Source organism: Dermochelys coriacea, chromosome 5 (genome assembly GCF_009764565.3).
Source record: "Dermochelys coriacea isolate rDerCor1 chromosome 5, rDerCor1.pri.v4, whole genome shotgun sequence".
Classification (NCBI taxonomy): Eukaryota; Metazoa; Chordata; order Testudines; family Dermochelyidae; genus Dermochelys; species Dermochelys coriacea.
In genome coordinates this window covers 76,586,959-76,602,827 of record NC_050072.1, presented here as the reverse complement: position 1 = coordinate 76,602,827, position 15,869 = coordinate 76,586,959, and the positions used below count along the sequence as shown (strand labels likewise).

At 38.2% G+C, this 15,869-nt stretch overlaps 1 protein-coding gene across 7 annotated transcripts in view; it reads right to left on the bottom strand.

Moving 5' to 3' along the window:
- DMXL1 (Dmx like 1) overlaps positions 1-15,869 on the bottom strand; it is a 146,427-nt gene that overhangs the window by 71,105 nt on the left and 59,453 nt on the right. For all 7 annotated transcript variants that reach the window (XM_038401733.2, XM_043514928.1, XM_043514929.1 and 4 more), the window contains exons 16-20: positions 14,519-14,635; positions 9,345-9,572; positions 5,342-7,042; positions 4,114-4,224; positions 1,136-1,305 (exon numbers count right to left, since the gene is read on the bottom strand). In XM_038401733.2, coding sequence (XP_038257661.1) covers positions 1,136-1,305; positions 4,114-4,224; positions 5,342-7,042; positions 9,345-9,572; positions 14,519-14,635 — 2,327 coding nt within the window. The remainder of the gene's footprint in view (positions 1-1,135; positions 1,306-4,113; positions 4,225-5,341; positions 7,043-9,344; positions 9,573-14,518; positions 14,636-15,869) is intronic.

The following is a 15,869-nucleotide window of genomic DNA, read 5'->3' as shown; positions in this document are numbered from 1 at the left end:
GGAAGCAGAGACTGTAGAAAAATATCTGCACCACTTTGGTGCCCTGAACATACTATCTATCGATGTTAAACTCACAAAAAACCCAAGAATATAATTATGCCCAGGCATGCAAGTGAAAGAAAAAACATGTTTCCTAAAAAACTGAACATACAAGTAGATTTATTTACACTCCATTTATTAAAATAATAAATAATGTGTAAGTTGAGCATTCCTATCTCATTAATACATATTCTCATGGCAGATATAAAGAAACTTAACAGTGCCTTTTTTTGAGTGCTGGATTTGCCACAATGAGAAATCACTTCCATACTGTGCTCCATCTCCTAACAGTCACTGTGTGTGCCAAAGTCAAGCAAGGCTCTTGTGCTAAAAATTACTTGACTGGTTGACTGCAAATACTGAATGTTCAATAATAAGACTTTGCACAGTTTAACAGGACATTTATACTCCCTCACAGTGCAGAATTAATTAAAACCAAATATTTCTACAATATGAAGATGAGCCTAAAAGTCACAGAATCATAGAAATGTAGTGCTGGAAGAGACCTTGAGAAGTCATCAAGTCCAACCCTCAGCACTAAGACAGGATCAAGTAAACAGACATCTTTAACAAGTGTTTGCCCAACCTGTTCTTAAAAACCTCCAAAGATAGGGATTCCACTACCTCCCTTGAAAGCCTATTGGAGAGTTTAACTGCCCTTAGAGCGAGAAAGTTTTTCTAATATCTAATCTAAACCTCCCTTGCTGCAGATTAAGCCCATTACTTCTTGTCCTCGTTTATAACTTCTTGTCAAGTTTAGAACTTGAACTACCTCCTTCACAAAATGCAGTGAAAGTCAACACTTAAAATCAGTCAAGTGACAAGAAATGAAGCCAATCCCTGCATGCTCTCTCTATGGTAAAAAAAATTCATGTCTTTCAGGAAGCACTGAAAATTCTTCTCCATTCCACGCTGTTTAATTCTTGACCCTTAGGCCCTCTAATCATAGCACCTCTGTAACTGAACAAGAGTTAACAGGACGCTAGTGTACTCCAACCATTTTCATATAAGGAAACTGGGTAGGATAATTATTTAGGATATATGAATAACTGATAACATGCTGTAAGCTAATTTGTTTTCAGTGAACTATATTTACCTTTTCTATGCATCTGCGCAAACTATGGATATTCCGAACCCACCATCCTACACCCATAGCTCTGAGTTCTGACCAGGTAAGATCCCCTTTCTGCACAGCAGGGAGCATGTTCAGTAGTTCTTCTTCTGCTACCGAATGAAATGCCCAGGCAAAGTGACGAGTAGACAAGCCTATACAATAATCCACAAAGGAAAAAAAAAGTGCTCATTCAGTGACAACAAAACCTGAAAAACAAACTGCAAGTTCAGAAGGTTTTGTCTTTGATTTTTAACTGTGAAAGTACAAGACCATAAACTTGGTAGGCATTAAAACAACTGCAGGTCTTGCATTCCTAGGTTACACATATGTGAAAGTTCATTACTGTCTTACAAATGGACAACCTGTTTATTATTCACTTATAAACTGGCCATTTCTAGTTCACGGACAATAGATGCAGTGAACAAAATATAAATAACTACTAAACACAAATATCTGCAGAGAAATGCCCTTAAAGATAGCTAATGGCAATGTCATACCTATGTGAAATTTTGCATATTTAATTAAGTGAAATTTACCAAAAATTTCAGAAAGTTTAGCTTAATTTTGATTAAATGCTAAATTCCAAGGAAAACTAACAATATTGACATGTTCAGTGAAAACCTTCCCCCCTTTACTTTTTTTTTTTTTAAAATCATGCCAAGTTTTAATTTCTAAATTGTAAACATTCTGTGGTTTTATTTCTCCTGGAAAAATCAGCTTCTCAGCACTTCATCAACTTCAAATATAAGCCAAATTTGGAAACGGCTTTCAGGAAACAAGCTTTTGAAATCTTTTGGCATGAAGTATTTAAAAAAACAAAAAGGAAACATGGAAAATTCGTTCCTAACGGAGCATTTTTATAGATAAAAAGGGCTGTAGCTACAATATGTTCATAGTTGGTTTTTAAAGAAGTTTTATGCAGTATCAAGCAAATATTTCCGTCAAAGCATTTCGCTTGAGGAAATGTCTAAATACCCTTTCACTTTCATGAAATACACTTGTCATTTTTATTTTAAGACAGAACTACACCAAACATACCCATCAGTGAAATTTAGTATGACATAGTACAGGGGCTCTTAATCTTTTTCTTTCTGAGGCCCCCCCAAACATGCTATAAAAACTCCACGGCCCACCTGTGCCACAATAACTGGTTTTCTGCATATAAAAGCCAAGGCTGGTGTTAAGAGGCAGCAAGCAGGGCAATTGCCCAGGACCCCATGCCACAGGGCTTACAGTGAAGCCAAGTTACTCAGGGCTCCAGACTTCAGCCCCATGCAGTGGGACTTCAGTTTCTGCAGTAGGCCCCAGTAAGTCTAACACTGGTCCTGCTTGGCAAATGCCCTTAAACCTGTTTGCGGCCCCCCAGGGTGTCCCAGACCCCTGGTTGAGAACCACAGACATAGTATTCCTTTAAGTTTTATGTTCTGGTGCGGTTTGAACAAAGTGAGTTTGAATTCAGAGTTATGATCATATTCTGTGTCTGTACAGTCAATTTAGCATGCACTTTCTAAAACTACCTTGCTGCATTTCAACATTCAGAATAATCTACTGTGTAAGTTTACTTCTGATTTTGCTTATTTTCTTTAACTATCATCAGGACCGACAAACATTTAGAAAAAATCAGTATTGTTATTTTTAAGTTACAGGTAACCTTCAGCATGTTAAACTACTGGATCAGCCATATCTGTGTTCAGCTTTGAGCTATCCTCAACTAGGAAGTTTACACATGAATAACTCACTAACCCAAACATTACTGAAACTGAAAAAACAGAAATTACGGTCAATCTTAGTTTGTTTTACAGAGCTCATTAAGAGGGTATTAAGGTTATTATTAAGCTCATTAAGAACTTAAACCAAGGCTGTTGAAGACATTTAAAAAAAAAAAAAGAGTATTTGTATTTGGCAAGTCCTTAGCAAATATGTCTTGCCTATAATGCTGATAGGAATATTTTACTTTAAGTACAAACCCAAACATTTGTTTTTGTTTTAAAGAAGTTCAGCACCCAATGGCCTTGCAAAGTGGCAATTTTCAAGTAGGTGGCACCAATGACAATCCTGAGTTAGATAAATACTATAAATATCTGATTAAGTCAATTCTGTAAAAATAGCTATTTGATTTTTTGAAGTGCATTTTATACTGTAAGTTACTGTTCAGACCATAATAGTGTTAGATGCTACAATGTATATGAAAGTACTACTACTAGTTTGTCCTTTTTTAAATTGATGTAACAAATTAAACACCATAGTAATACTGAAATTGTGAAAGCTATGTATTAATTTTATCCAAGAGAAATTGCAATTAAACATATGTAAAGAATATCATAGAACTGAAAGTAGTTGCTGAAAATGACTGCTATAATCGCCAATTTAAAAAGTTCAAGTTTGGTGATTTATTCTAGCAGCACTGCTCCTCAGCAGAAGATTGCTGGAAGCATGGAAATAATCTAACTCTATAATTGGTAAAAATTTCCAGAATCAGCATAAGTGACTTAAAAAGCCTAAATCCTATTTTCAGAAGTGACTGAGGCACTTGAGCTCCTAAGTCAATAAAATATTTTCTGAAAATGGTTACCCTATGTTGTGAGTCTCTCATGCTAAAATAAAACAAGCACTAAAATGAACTGTTCTATACGATGTTCAAATAATGTCTTGACACATTGCTCATTTCTAAACAAAGCTCTTTCCAGTATTTTATAACAGATTCATAAAAGGATATCTTTACCCCAAAGAGATTAATCAAGAAGCATGCACACAACAAGTTAACACCTATGTTACTCTTCAGCATGAGCATACACAGGGCTTGCAAGGCAAATGAGCTGTTAGAACTTACTGCAATTCTCTCATACTACAATTCTGAATGTATTTCAAGTCTGCATGCATATATCTAATAGATAGCAATCATTTAAATCGTTATATCAGGTGAATACTATCCAAAAAAACCAAACAATCTGTAGAGTTACCTTGGTGAAGTAGCTGGGCTCGATGGACAGGAGGAAGTGAGGTTGTCAGAAATGTGTGCAGCTGAACAGCCAGAAGGAATTTTAAGCCACATTCATCGAGAGTTTCTCCACCTATAAATAAAAACCAGTCAGTCATATTTTCACTGGAAGAAAATACACATGAAAGAAACTTGAAAAAATGGAAAATGACTATAAATAGCTCTTTGATTTCCCTTTACTAGACCACTATCTATGACACCACATTTAAAAAAAGAGCTCATGAATTCAGTGATTTATTCAACTCTTAACCCCCAAACTAAGATTCTAGTGACAAAGAAACAAAGGCAATCTTTGGGTGGACTAGTGGCAAAAAAGGAAGCATGCCCTGAGCAAGTTATACTTTGCAGAGTAATCTAGAACTCTAAGAAAAAAAAAAAATCATACTTTCCCTATTTTTTCAATCAGTAACTGATACAATAAGCAGCATATTGTTTTTAAAGTATTATACAATTATGATGATGGATAGAGGGAAAAAGCTTGGTTGATAAAGGCAAGTGCATTCGTATGACAGTGAGAGTTAATTTCTCAGGAAGAAACACTTCTGATTCTATTCTTTAAATCTAAAGAAACAAACCACACAAAAATCTCTTTGGATCCTAACAACTGGATTTATAATCTAACTATAGCCATCCAACAGTGAACCAACCCCCAACTCATCCCCACCTAACCCACAAACACCCCCCATACAAATAATGAATTAATTCAGCTAGTCATTACATCAAAGCTGCAAAAGAACCTTAGTGCCCCAGGAACATACCCTCAAACCTTCCCAAAAAGCCTATTAATGGTTCCCCCTTCTCCCAGCATGCCTGGAAGGTCATGTTTGGACTATTTCTGACCAAGGGCAAAGCAAGTCTGAGTCTTGGGCCCCTCACAGTGAACACACATGATTCAGGATAATATCAGTCAACAATGACAAGTAAATGAAAATACTTCCAAAGTTCATAATACTTTTATTACAGAAATTAAGTTAAGAAGTTTGCAATTTTTTTTTTTTTTTTTTTTTTTTTTTTAAAAGGACTGTTTACCTAAACAGCAGATGGTAAAATCTTGTTCGATAGTACATCATACTAGTACAACTGAATATTTAATACACTTATCTGGAAAGATTTGCAAGACAATAAAAATCCTTACAAAAAGGCTTGTGAATTACAAGAGTATTGCCTAATACTTAATATATATAGCTTACCCTGGTTTCTGTCTCTGCTTTCTCCAATATCAGTACTGGTAGTGGCAATTGTATCTGCCAAGGCCATCAGTGACATTTGCTCCATCCTGGTGAGACCTGGTAAGCTAGAATGCAGCAAGTGACGAGAAAGAACTTGGGCATGCTCTGGTCCAAAGTAAGTTGGGCTGTACTGAGAAAGGTCAATAACTTTTGGCTTTGTATTATCTTCATCTGCTTCAAACACAGTAAGATCATCTGTATTTAGGCTGGAGTTTTGAAAAAGATCTTCATAATTTTCATCTGGTAAACCATTTTGTTTATTTAAGTTATTTTGATTGTTGGATTTCTCTAAACAAAAATGTGAGCAGTCATCATCTGCAGCAAGCAACGCATACAAAGGAAGTGGTGGAACAGAGTCTATTTCTGTATAGTCTGTATTCTCAGATTTGTTGAATGTCTTGGGATCTCTTGCAGTGCTTCCACTAGCACTAATTGTAAGAGATCTAAGTCGCCGATCATGATTAGGTTCAGATTCATTTATAGCAACAACTTCCCCAGCAATACATTTAACCAAATGAGACAGGATGGCTTTTGCTCTATGTACTTTACCAAGGTCCATAAGCTCTAGAAGCTGGAAAGGGTGGTACTGAGGTAAAGTTGGACATAATGCATGAGCTGCTTCAAAAAGACCAGAATCTTCCATTTCCACAGACAGATCAAACGCAGTTCTTTTTCCACTAAGTTTCTGTGCAAGACTTGTCATGGATCTGGTTAAGGTTCGCTTTGGTGGATGCAAGCCAGAACCAGCTGACTGGCTTTGTTTCATCAAGCTAGTGATAGATGGTGTGCTTCCACTGTAAGAATCAGTTGTAATGGACTCTTGTTTTGAAGGGGGCTGCCACTGAGAATAAACATGCATTTCACAATCCATCCCAACTACAAGGATGCCATCACGTACCCAAGATAAAGAAACTGGCAAAGGAAGTGATCCTTCTACTGAAGAAACCAAGTCCACGCAGCGTAGCAGTACAAACCTACAAAGGGATGTAACTTTCGCATTTTCCCACAGTGGCAATGCAGACATCTCCTTACTACTTTGGTCATGCATTTTCCCAGCCAGTTGGCCAAACATATAAAGCTTTGATCCAATTCCTACCGTTAGGATATGTGATCCATCTTCCCTAGACATCCAGTCTAAGTGAACCAAATGCTTTGTGCTGGGCAAGATACTCTCATTATTAGATAAATAAACTTCTTGTTTATTGTATGCCATTAAATTACTGTCAATACTAATGGCAGAGTCCAACATTGTGCTTATTTCATCTAAATGAAGAGTCTGTTCCAGAATCCAACACGATCCTCCTGTAGATTCACATTCAAAAATACTAACATGCATCATGAAATCTTGAGAACACCGACTATTTTTAGATGTCATCTGCTTGTATGCTACAGCTAATCTATTTGTATGTGCACAACTAACTTCTATTGGCCTGCCTGGAACATTCACAGCACTACTACTAAGAAGTCCATCCTCAACAAGTAATGGCCATTCTTCCCATATATATGTAACATTACTATTTACAGTATATTCTGGTGTAGAAGAAACCACTGACTCAGGAGTCACTCTGCATCTCCAGAACCTAACTTTTCCATCTGAGCAAGAAGTTGCCAGTAGATACGGGGCATGACAAACTGGATATACGGAAGAAGAACTCAGGTGTCCTAAAATTGAAACAGAACAAAAACAAAAACCAAGTTTCACGTCAGGGTCAAACAACAACAACAAGTAATCATACATAAGATTTTTTTTTTTTTTTTTAAAATACAAGTGTCAAACTAAATTCACTCAATTTTGTTAAAGCTAATACAATTTGGTTTTGGTTCATCTCACAAAGTATCTAGTACCTATTTTACTGACACAGAATAACGATTACAAGGATTCAGAGAGAGAAGAGGTGAAAGGAACAAGTTGAACACAGTTCTACAGTGACACTTTGGGGGAGGGGGGCAGGGAAGAGAACCTATGGAAACAAGCCCAGTTAAATGTTTAAAATTATTTCACATCTCTTAAATTTTAAGAACTCAATCCCCAATATGAACAGAAAGAAGCATTATATAAACAGTAACTTGTGGCTCCAGATATGTTAAGCAATAAAAGCAAATTTTAATATCTACAACCTGGCTAATCAGTGATGGAACCTGATGACACCAAAAATATAGATCATTTGAATTACAGGGTCCAAAATAAATTGTGTACTAGAATCATAGAATCATAGAATCATAGAATATCAGGGTTGGAAGGGACCCCAGAAGGTCATCTAGTCCAACCCCCTGCTCAAAGCAGGACCAAGTCCCAGTTAAATCATCCCAGCCAGGGCTTTGTCAAGCCTGACCTTAAAAACCTCTAAGGAAGGAGATTCTACCACCTCCCTAGGTAACGCATTCCAGTGTTTCACCACCCTCTTAGTGAAAAAGTTTTTCCTAATATCCAATCTAAACCTCCCCCATTGCAACTTGAGACCATTACTCCTCGTTCTGTCATCTGCTACCATTGAGAACAGTCTAGAGCCATCCTCTTTGAAACCCCCTTTCAGGTAGTTGAAAGCAGCTATCAAATCCCCCCTCATTCTTCTCTTCTGCAGACTAAACAATCCCAGCTCCCTCAGCCTCTCCTCATAAGTCATGTGCTCTAGACCCCTAATCATTTTTGTTGCCCTTCGTTGTACTCTTTCCAATTTATCCACATCCTTCCTGTAGTGTGGGGCCCAAAACTGGACACAGTACTCCAGATGAGGCCTCACCAGTGTCGAATAGAGGGGAACGATCACGTCCCTCGATCTGCTCGCTATGCCCCTACTTATACAACCCAAAATGCCATTGGCCTTCTTGGCAACAAGGGCACACTGCTGACTCATATCCAGCTTCTCGTCCACTGTCACCCCTAGGTCCTTTTCCGCAGAACTGCTGCCGAGCCATTCGGTCCCTAGTCTGTAGCGGTGCATTGGATTCTTCCATCCTAAGTGCAGGACCCTGCATTTATCCTTATTGAACCTCATTAGATTTCTTTTGGCCCAATCCTCCAATTTGTCTAGGTCCTTCTGTATCCTATCCCTCCCCTCCAGCGTATCTACCACTCCTCCCAGTTTAGTATCATCCGCAAATTTGCTGAGAGTGCAATCCACACCATCCTCCAGATCATTTATGAAGATATTGAACAAAACGGGCCCCAGGACCGACCCCTGGGGCACTCCACTTGACACCGGCTGCCAACTAGACATGGAGCCATTGATCACTACCCGTTGAGCCCGACAATCTAGCCAGCTTTCTACCCACCTTATAGTGCACTAGTCACTAGTACTAGTGACAAGCCATGACATGGATTTATAGCCCTTTCATTAAAAATGGATTTCTCTGTCCATGTATATACATGGACAATACCCCTCTTTTCCAGTGGCCACCAGAGAAGCTCATACATGCTGCAGCTACTGGATCTTTGAACATAGCTGGAGCTTTCATGCTGATCTATTTTCATAATCCATGTATTCAAAAAGCACACAATTATGAAGTGTGCGCACTTCACACTGCAATCCAAGTACTATATGCTAGCTAGCTAAAAACACATGCTCCCAATAAAGGGTCTGAATATCTTAAGTAGTCTTCAAAGGAGAAGTTTATCAACATACATTATATTAAAAATAACATCAATTTTCCAGACAAAACACATTTCAGTACTCAGGACTGCATATAACCTTTTACTTACAGAAATCCTTGGTCTAGAACAACATTTTTCACTGACTAGCTTCGGCAGCAGCTCTGTTGCAGCATTTGGGCCCCAGGAGTAAAAACCAAAATTTTATAGGATGATGTATTTTAGTATTCCTTTCAAATCTGGGTTCCACGTATTCTTGAGTTCACAAGGTATTTGTTAATTTGTTGTTTTAAAGTCTAATAACCCTGGAAACTCATGGAATACAGTATACCAAGATTTGTACTAGTTCTTTCCTTCCTTTTAAAAATTACAGACCTGCTGATGGTTTAACACTTATTATTTCCACTCCTTCCGGTAAATTCAACTCTTGACTATAAACCATTTCCGAAGAGAGAGTCAGACGACTGGTACTTTGAAGGTTTGCTCTACAGGCCCGATATTTCTGCGTGAAGGGAGACAGGATCTTCTCTGGATCCGGAGAGGAAGAATATAGCTCTTCATGATGTGACGCTGCTTCAGCTATATTTGAGTCTATTTTTTCATCTAAAAAAAAAGTTTGCATTGTTAAGTGAAAGTTGTCGTAACATATGACAATTGTTTTACGAAAAACACAGCTATCACTGAACCAACAAGAGGTGATACAATTTTAAACTTGGTTTTGGTAAGAAGTGAGGACATCATAAAAGAGCTGGTTGAAGGACATAACCTTCAAATGAGTGATCATGAGTTGATTCAGTTTAAACGTAATGGCAGGTAACCAAAAACAGGCCACCAACTCTGTTTTTTTACTTCAAAAGGGAAGACTTCGGGAAATTAAGGAAATTAGTTGAAGTTAACTGGACTGAACAGCTCAAGGACTTAAATGTGGAGCATGCTTGGAATTTCTTCATATCAACCATACAAAAACTGTCTGCAATTTGCATCTCAAGTAAGGGGGGGGTGGGGTGGGATTGTAGGAAGATGTGGCTGGATGAATAACCGCTGCAGAAAGATTATTAGGAGTAAGCAGAGAACATATAGGGAAAGGAAAAAGGAACTGATTTGCAAAGAAAGCTACATCTTGGAGGATAGAAAATACAGGAATAAAGAGAATTGCTAAAAGTCAAGCTGAACAACCTCTTGCCAAGAAAATTAAAAAAAAAATAAATAAGAGGAAAAGATTTTGGTAGATATATAAATAAAAAGAATAAGCAAGGATGAGGTTAGGCTACTGTGCAGTGTGAACAGAATGGATATTTAACATACTCTAGGTATGGCCCAAAAACTGAATGAATACTTTACCTCATCTTTCAAAAATGATAATATTGAACACGCGCATAAAGGCAGAATGACTGATGGAAATGAGAGTGTACAGAAATGGAAATTGCCACATCAGAGGTGCAAGAAAAACGTAAGTTTAATGCACTCAAACTGTGAGGACTAGATAATTTCCACCCGAGAATACTGAAAGAACTGGCACATGAGATTGCTAGTCCAATAGACAGATTTATTAAAAATCCTTGCATTCAGAGGCAACAACATATGACTGGACAATAGCTAATGTCTTACCTATATTTAACAAAGAGAAAAAAGTGATACAGATCTGTGAGCCTGATCTCAGTATTATGCAGGGCTTTAGAACAAATTGCGAAGGAAATAAATTAAATTCATAGAGGTACAGGGGATGTAATGCAATATGGGTTTACCAAAGGTAGATCATGCCAGACTAACCTGATTTCCTTCTTTGAGAAAATAACCGACTTTAAATTTTAGATAAGGGAAATGCAGTAAATTAATATACTTGGAAGTCAGCAAAGCAAAGTCAAAGTACCACATGGGAAATTATTAGTTAAATTAGAAAAAATGGGGATTAGTATAAGATTTGTAAGGTGACAAGGAACTAGATAAAGGGGAAAAGGCCATGGATTGTTCTGAAAGTGAATTATGAGGCTGGAGGGAGGTTACTAGTGCAGTTCCTCAAAGATCAGTCTTGGGACCAATCTTATTCAATACTTTTATTAATGACTTTACCACAAAAAAGCAGGAGTTCTAATTAAATATGCTCATGATACGAAGTTGGGAGGCATCAATACAGAGGAAGATCAGAATATTGTACAGGAAGATCTGGATGACCCTGAAGGCTGGAGTGACGGAAATGGGTTGAAATGGGTTGCAAGCCCCTGCACTTAGGGTCTAAGAGTAAGAATTTCTGCTGCAATCTGGGGGCTTATCAGTTGGAAGCAACCGAGGAGAGAGATCTGGGTGCATTGGTAGATCACAGGATGATTATGAGTCATCAACATAATGAGACATGAAAAACGCAAATGTGATCCTAGCCTGTACCAGGCAAGGCATTTCCAGTAGAGAAAAGAAGTACTAATGCATCTGAAAGAGGTAATAGGGTAAGACCTCATCTGGAATACGGTATTAAATTCTGGTCACCCATGTTCAAAGAAGATAAATTCAAACTGGAACAGAAGCAGAGAAGTTATTGAGGATGATCAGGAGAACTGAGGGCCTATTTTAGGAGGGGGAAACTAGAAGAGTGTGGCTAGTTTAGCCTAGCAAGGATAAATATGACTATTCTCTATAAGCACCTTGTGGGAGGGGAAAAGGGAAGAGCTATTTATTGTCCTTGTGGGAGGGGAAAAGGGAAGAGCTATTTATTGTTATACCGAAAGGAGGACAGGACACACATGATATGGTTTTAACCAGGCTGCAATTTTTATTATTATTATTAGATGTTTGGGACTAGCTGTCAAATTAAAATATACAGTGCAGGTAACTCCATGTTCAATATCTACTCTGGGGGACTTTTGCCACCCCCCTCTTTTTTTATCCAGGCCCCCCAGCCAACCCATTGCTGGGACCTTACCATTCCCTCCACCCCCAAACAAGGATTAACGCAGGCAATAAGAAAGGACGGCTGGCTTCCTGCTGTACCACTCATAGCCCCTCATTCCACTTCTTTAACAAACACTGCCTTTTTAAGCCCTTTACCAAACCATTTATCTGGTCACTGTATACCTCCCCTATGGAGTACTTCTACTGGACATCTTCCCCATACTTACATAATGAGTTGCAACATCATAGCCTTCTCTACTCACAACAACAAAGCCCACCCAGAACCTGCTGTGGGGAAGGCAAATAACCTCCCACTCCACTCCACCTTGGCCAATCTGGTGGTGAGGAAAAATTCCTTCCCAGCCCCCTTAGAAAGGGGTGACTAACATGATGCCCACAGCAGGTCCTGATTAAACCTGGTATTTTGCCACCTCCACAAGGAGGGAGGGTGCTGCTCTGCCTGGCATGGGAAAAAGGGGCTTCTCCCACCAGGTTTGCTCCTTTCCACTCCACAGCCGTTCTGGTTCCTGGGGATGAGTCAGCGTCACCATGCTGACCCACTACCTTTTTGCAGCAGCCTCTGAGCCTCTCTCCCCCGCTCACCCTGAAAGCGCTAATTTCCTTTCCTCTGGCAAGTTGGACAACATGCGTCTCCCCTCCTCCCCCACTTAAAGGTGCAGTACAGTCAACCTCAAGGACAATGTTGACACAAGAACAAATGTGTATGAAACTGGCAATGAAGAAACTCAGGCTGGAAATCAGAAGAAAGTTTCTAATCATTTCCCTGCCATTGCAGAGGCTTCCAGCACTTCAGTCCCTCCTATTCTCTGCCTCTGGAACATAACAGTCTAGTCTCCTGTGGGCTGTAATAGTTTGATCTAAATTTCAGTTGTTGGGTTTAGTGTGAAGGTACCACGAGATTTTGGTGGCCTACGATATACAGGAGATATACTAGAGCTGGTGGTCCTTTCTGGACCTAAACTCTATGACAGAATTTTTTAATCAAATGTAATGTGTCCTGTGAGTAAAAATCTTAATGATCCCTTAAAAGCAGAACTTAACGCAACAAATTAACTTAACAAAATGGATTTTCAGAGTAGGGATGGATCAACCCTTACTGGACAAGCAACAAGTCCCACATGTCAAGTCCCTCTCAAATTTCTAAAGTGTTTGGAACTGCAAGCTTCAAACCCTGTATAATATAAAGCAATTAAACTATACTGATCCAAAAGAAATTAAATCTGTCAGAGAGGTCATGTGTACATTAGTTTTCTCACAATAAGTTAACTCTCCATGTATTTTCAGATAGAGTGTTAAATGCATATCACAACATGTAATATATATGCAAAATGGGCACTAGTTTACTACAAACATTTTAGTTTATGCACATTTACATTTGTAACTTTAAAACTGCATAACTGATGTTCTTTATTTCCTTAAAAAAAAAAAAAAAAGAATAAATGCATGAGTCAATAGAAAGTAGAAACTAGGACAGGATTTTCCTGGAAAAGCAGGAAGGAGGCACCAGACAAGGTATGGCTTTAGAAAGTAAAGGAGGATTAGAAACTATACACTTACCAACCCTGCTGGAAGGGAGCGTTACCCCTTTACCAGGCAGGGCTGTTGTGGTTTGAAGATTGATTTCCCTCCCCTACATACACAGGCTGTGACAGTATCAAAACTACATTGTCTCAGAACACAGCTTGAAGAAATTTTGCCTCTGCCGCACCACCACCTTTGTTATTGCCCAAGTCTGACTGTGTGGACAAAAACATTCACAGTTATCCTCAGTTTAATAACAGTGGTCACAGAAGGCAGAAAACCTGATTTTAGGCTTTGCTAATTTTTAAATGTGAACAGACACCCAGCCAGATATGCCAAATCCGCGGAGGGGAAAAAAAAACCGAAAACAGAAATTGGGCTTGTTTTTGGCTTAACTAGCTTGTGGGTTGCTTGTTGGCTAGTTTTTGGCTTGTAGCTTGTTGCTTTTTTTTTTTTTTTTTTTTGATTGGCTCCCAGCAAGCAGGGGCAAAGGGGTGGGAAAAGCAAGTCAGGGGTGCACAGCGAGCCCACCACAGTCCCAGACTATATGCCAGGGGGATCTAGTCACAGAGTGTTGGGGTTCTTAGGAATTGGTTTGTTTTGAAATGGGATTAGTTTGATTTCTGGCTTACTGTGGAAGTCGGGGTGCTTATTTACCACATGAAAATTGGCAAATGTGCAACTCAGCAGTGCATTCCAATTCACTTAAAACTTATTTTTAAACCCTCAGTGTTAATGCAGTCTACCATTCATGATTTAGAACTAAATACACAGAAATCCTGAATAAATTTTGTTCTACCATTTCTGAACTAAGGAGCAGAAGTAGTCTGAATCCCCACCACTAACAACTTAAAACAGCTGGATGGATTTTTCTCAACAAAAATAAACACAGTTTGGGCTAAGACTAGACATAAAAAGAAAATAAGAGACTTTTGAGCAAGAAAGAATAAGTTGTGATGGAAACCCAAAAGTAACCTTCAGTGTAGCAATTGCTGATTGCTTTTTAGACAGTAGCTTCTTAAACATCTGAACAGTAAAAACAGTTCTAAAAATAGGAGGAATACCAGACAGTTACAAATAACTGATGTTTAACAATATTTTTACATTGTAACAAAAGGACTTACCTACTGAGACTGGAACCGACTTCAAGTGTAAGTTCCACATGTGTAATAATGAGCGATTTTGAGAGTATTCAATGACTATTAAGTAAAATTTTTCAGAGAATCCATTTTGCAGGTTTCCTGTTGAAATTTAAAGTAACAAAGTTTTTAGTTCAACATCTAGTGTAGCAATAATTAGCTACTAACTTTTTTCCCTCCCCCACTATATAACTATAGCACTAGTGCCTTTACAATTAAAAGAGTATAAAGATTCCAAGTAGTCAGCATCTTATACAGAAAATGTTTCTTCTGTTTATTTGGTTGTGGGTTTTTTGTTCCCTCTCTGATCCTCTTATTGAAAGGTTAAATGAAAGTACTATCACTGATACAAACAAATCATTCAAGGGAAGACCACCACCAGCTATGTTTAAAATATTAAATCTATGCAACAGCTTTTATTTTATACTGTAGTATACAAAGTGCTAATGAGCAGCATATATTTTCATTTTTCAGGTTGAACGCATTGTGAACTACACAACTGTATGCTCAAAGTATTATGGATAAAGTAGTATTAAATGTAGGAACAGTCACTGACTTCTGAGGCACTAGAAAAGAATGATAGATTAAATTTTATACAAACTTGCATCTAGTTTACAATTTACTTATGCTGTTACTAAAGCTAGCAGCCTGTAGACATACCATATCTTACACCTTAGCCCTTTTGGTCTTGTAGGTCTGTGGGCATGCAGTGGAACAGTATTTAATTCCTTAATTTTATATATGTATATGTATATGTATATGTATTTATTTAATGTATATATTTTAGTTACAAGTTTAAAAGGGAAGCTGTCAGACTTTTTTTAGAACCCTGTGTCCAAAGGAAGGCTTTAGCTGGTGGTAAGAATAATTGCTCATCAGAAAGAGCGTTGGAAAGACTTACAGCCACTCCACTTCCTAGTGTCCTCTGGCACCATTCCCCTACCTTAACATTAAACACGGGACTCAGCTATCTATTTGCCTTTCATAATACCACAAAATAGTATGGGAAGCTACACATCCTGCATCTCCCAGATCCTGCAAGAGGGCCTACTGTACAAAAGACTACTGTTTTCAACAAGTGCCTCTCTCTGTACTAAAAGCCATCAGTGTTGTACAATATTTCCTACAGTATACAAAGGGTACCTCTTGGTAAAATGCTTCCTTGCCTTAGACCCTTAGTCCATTTCCTCAAGGAAAAGGAAAGTAGTTTGTGTTCCATTTGTAATTTTGTTCCATACATTTGAACTTGTATTCCAATAAAATCAAGCAGATCTTTGAGATACATCTATCTATATATCTGAAGTGCAGAAAGTCATTATCTACAAACAAATCAATA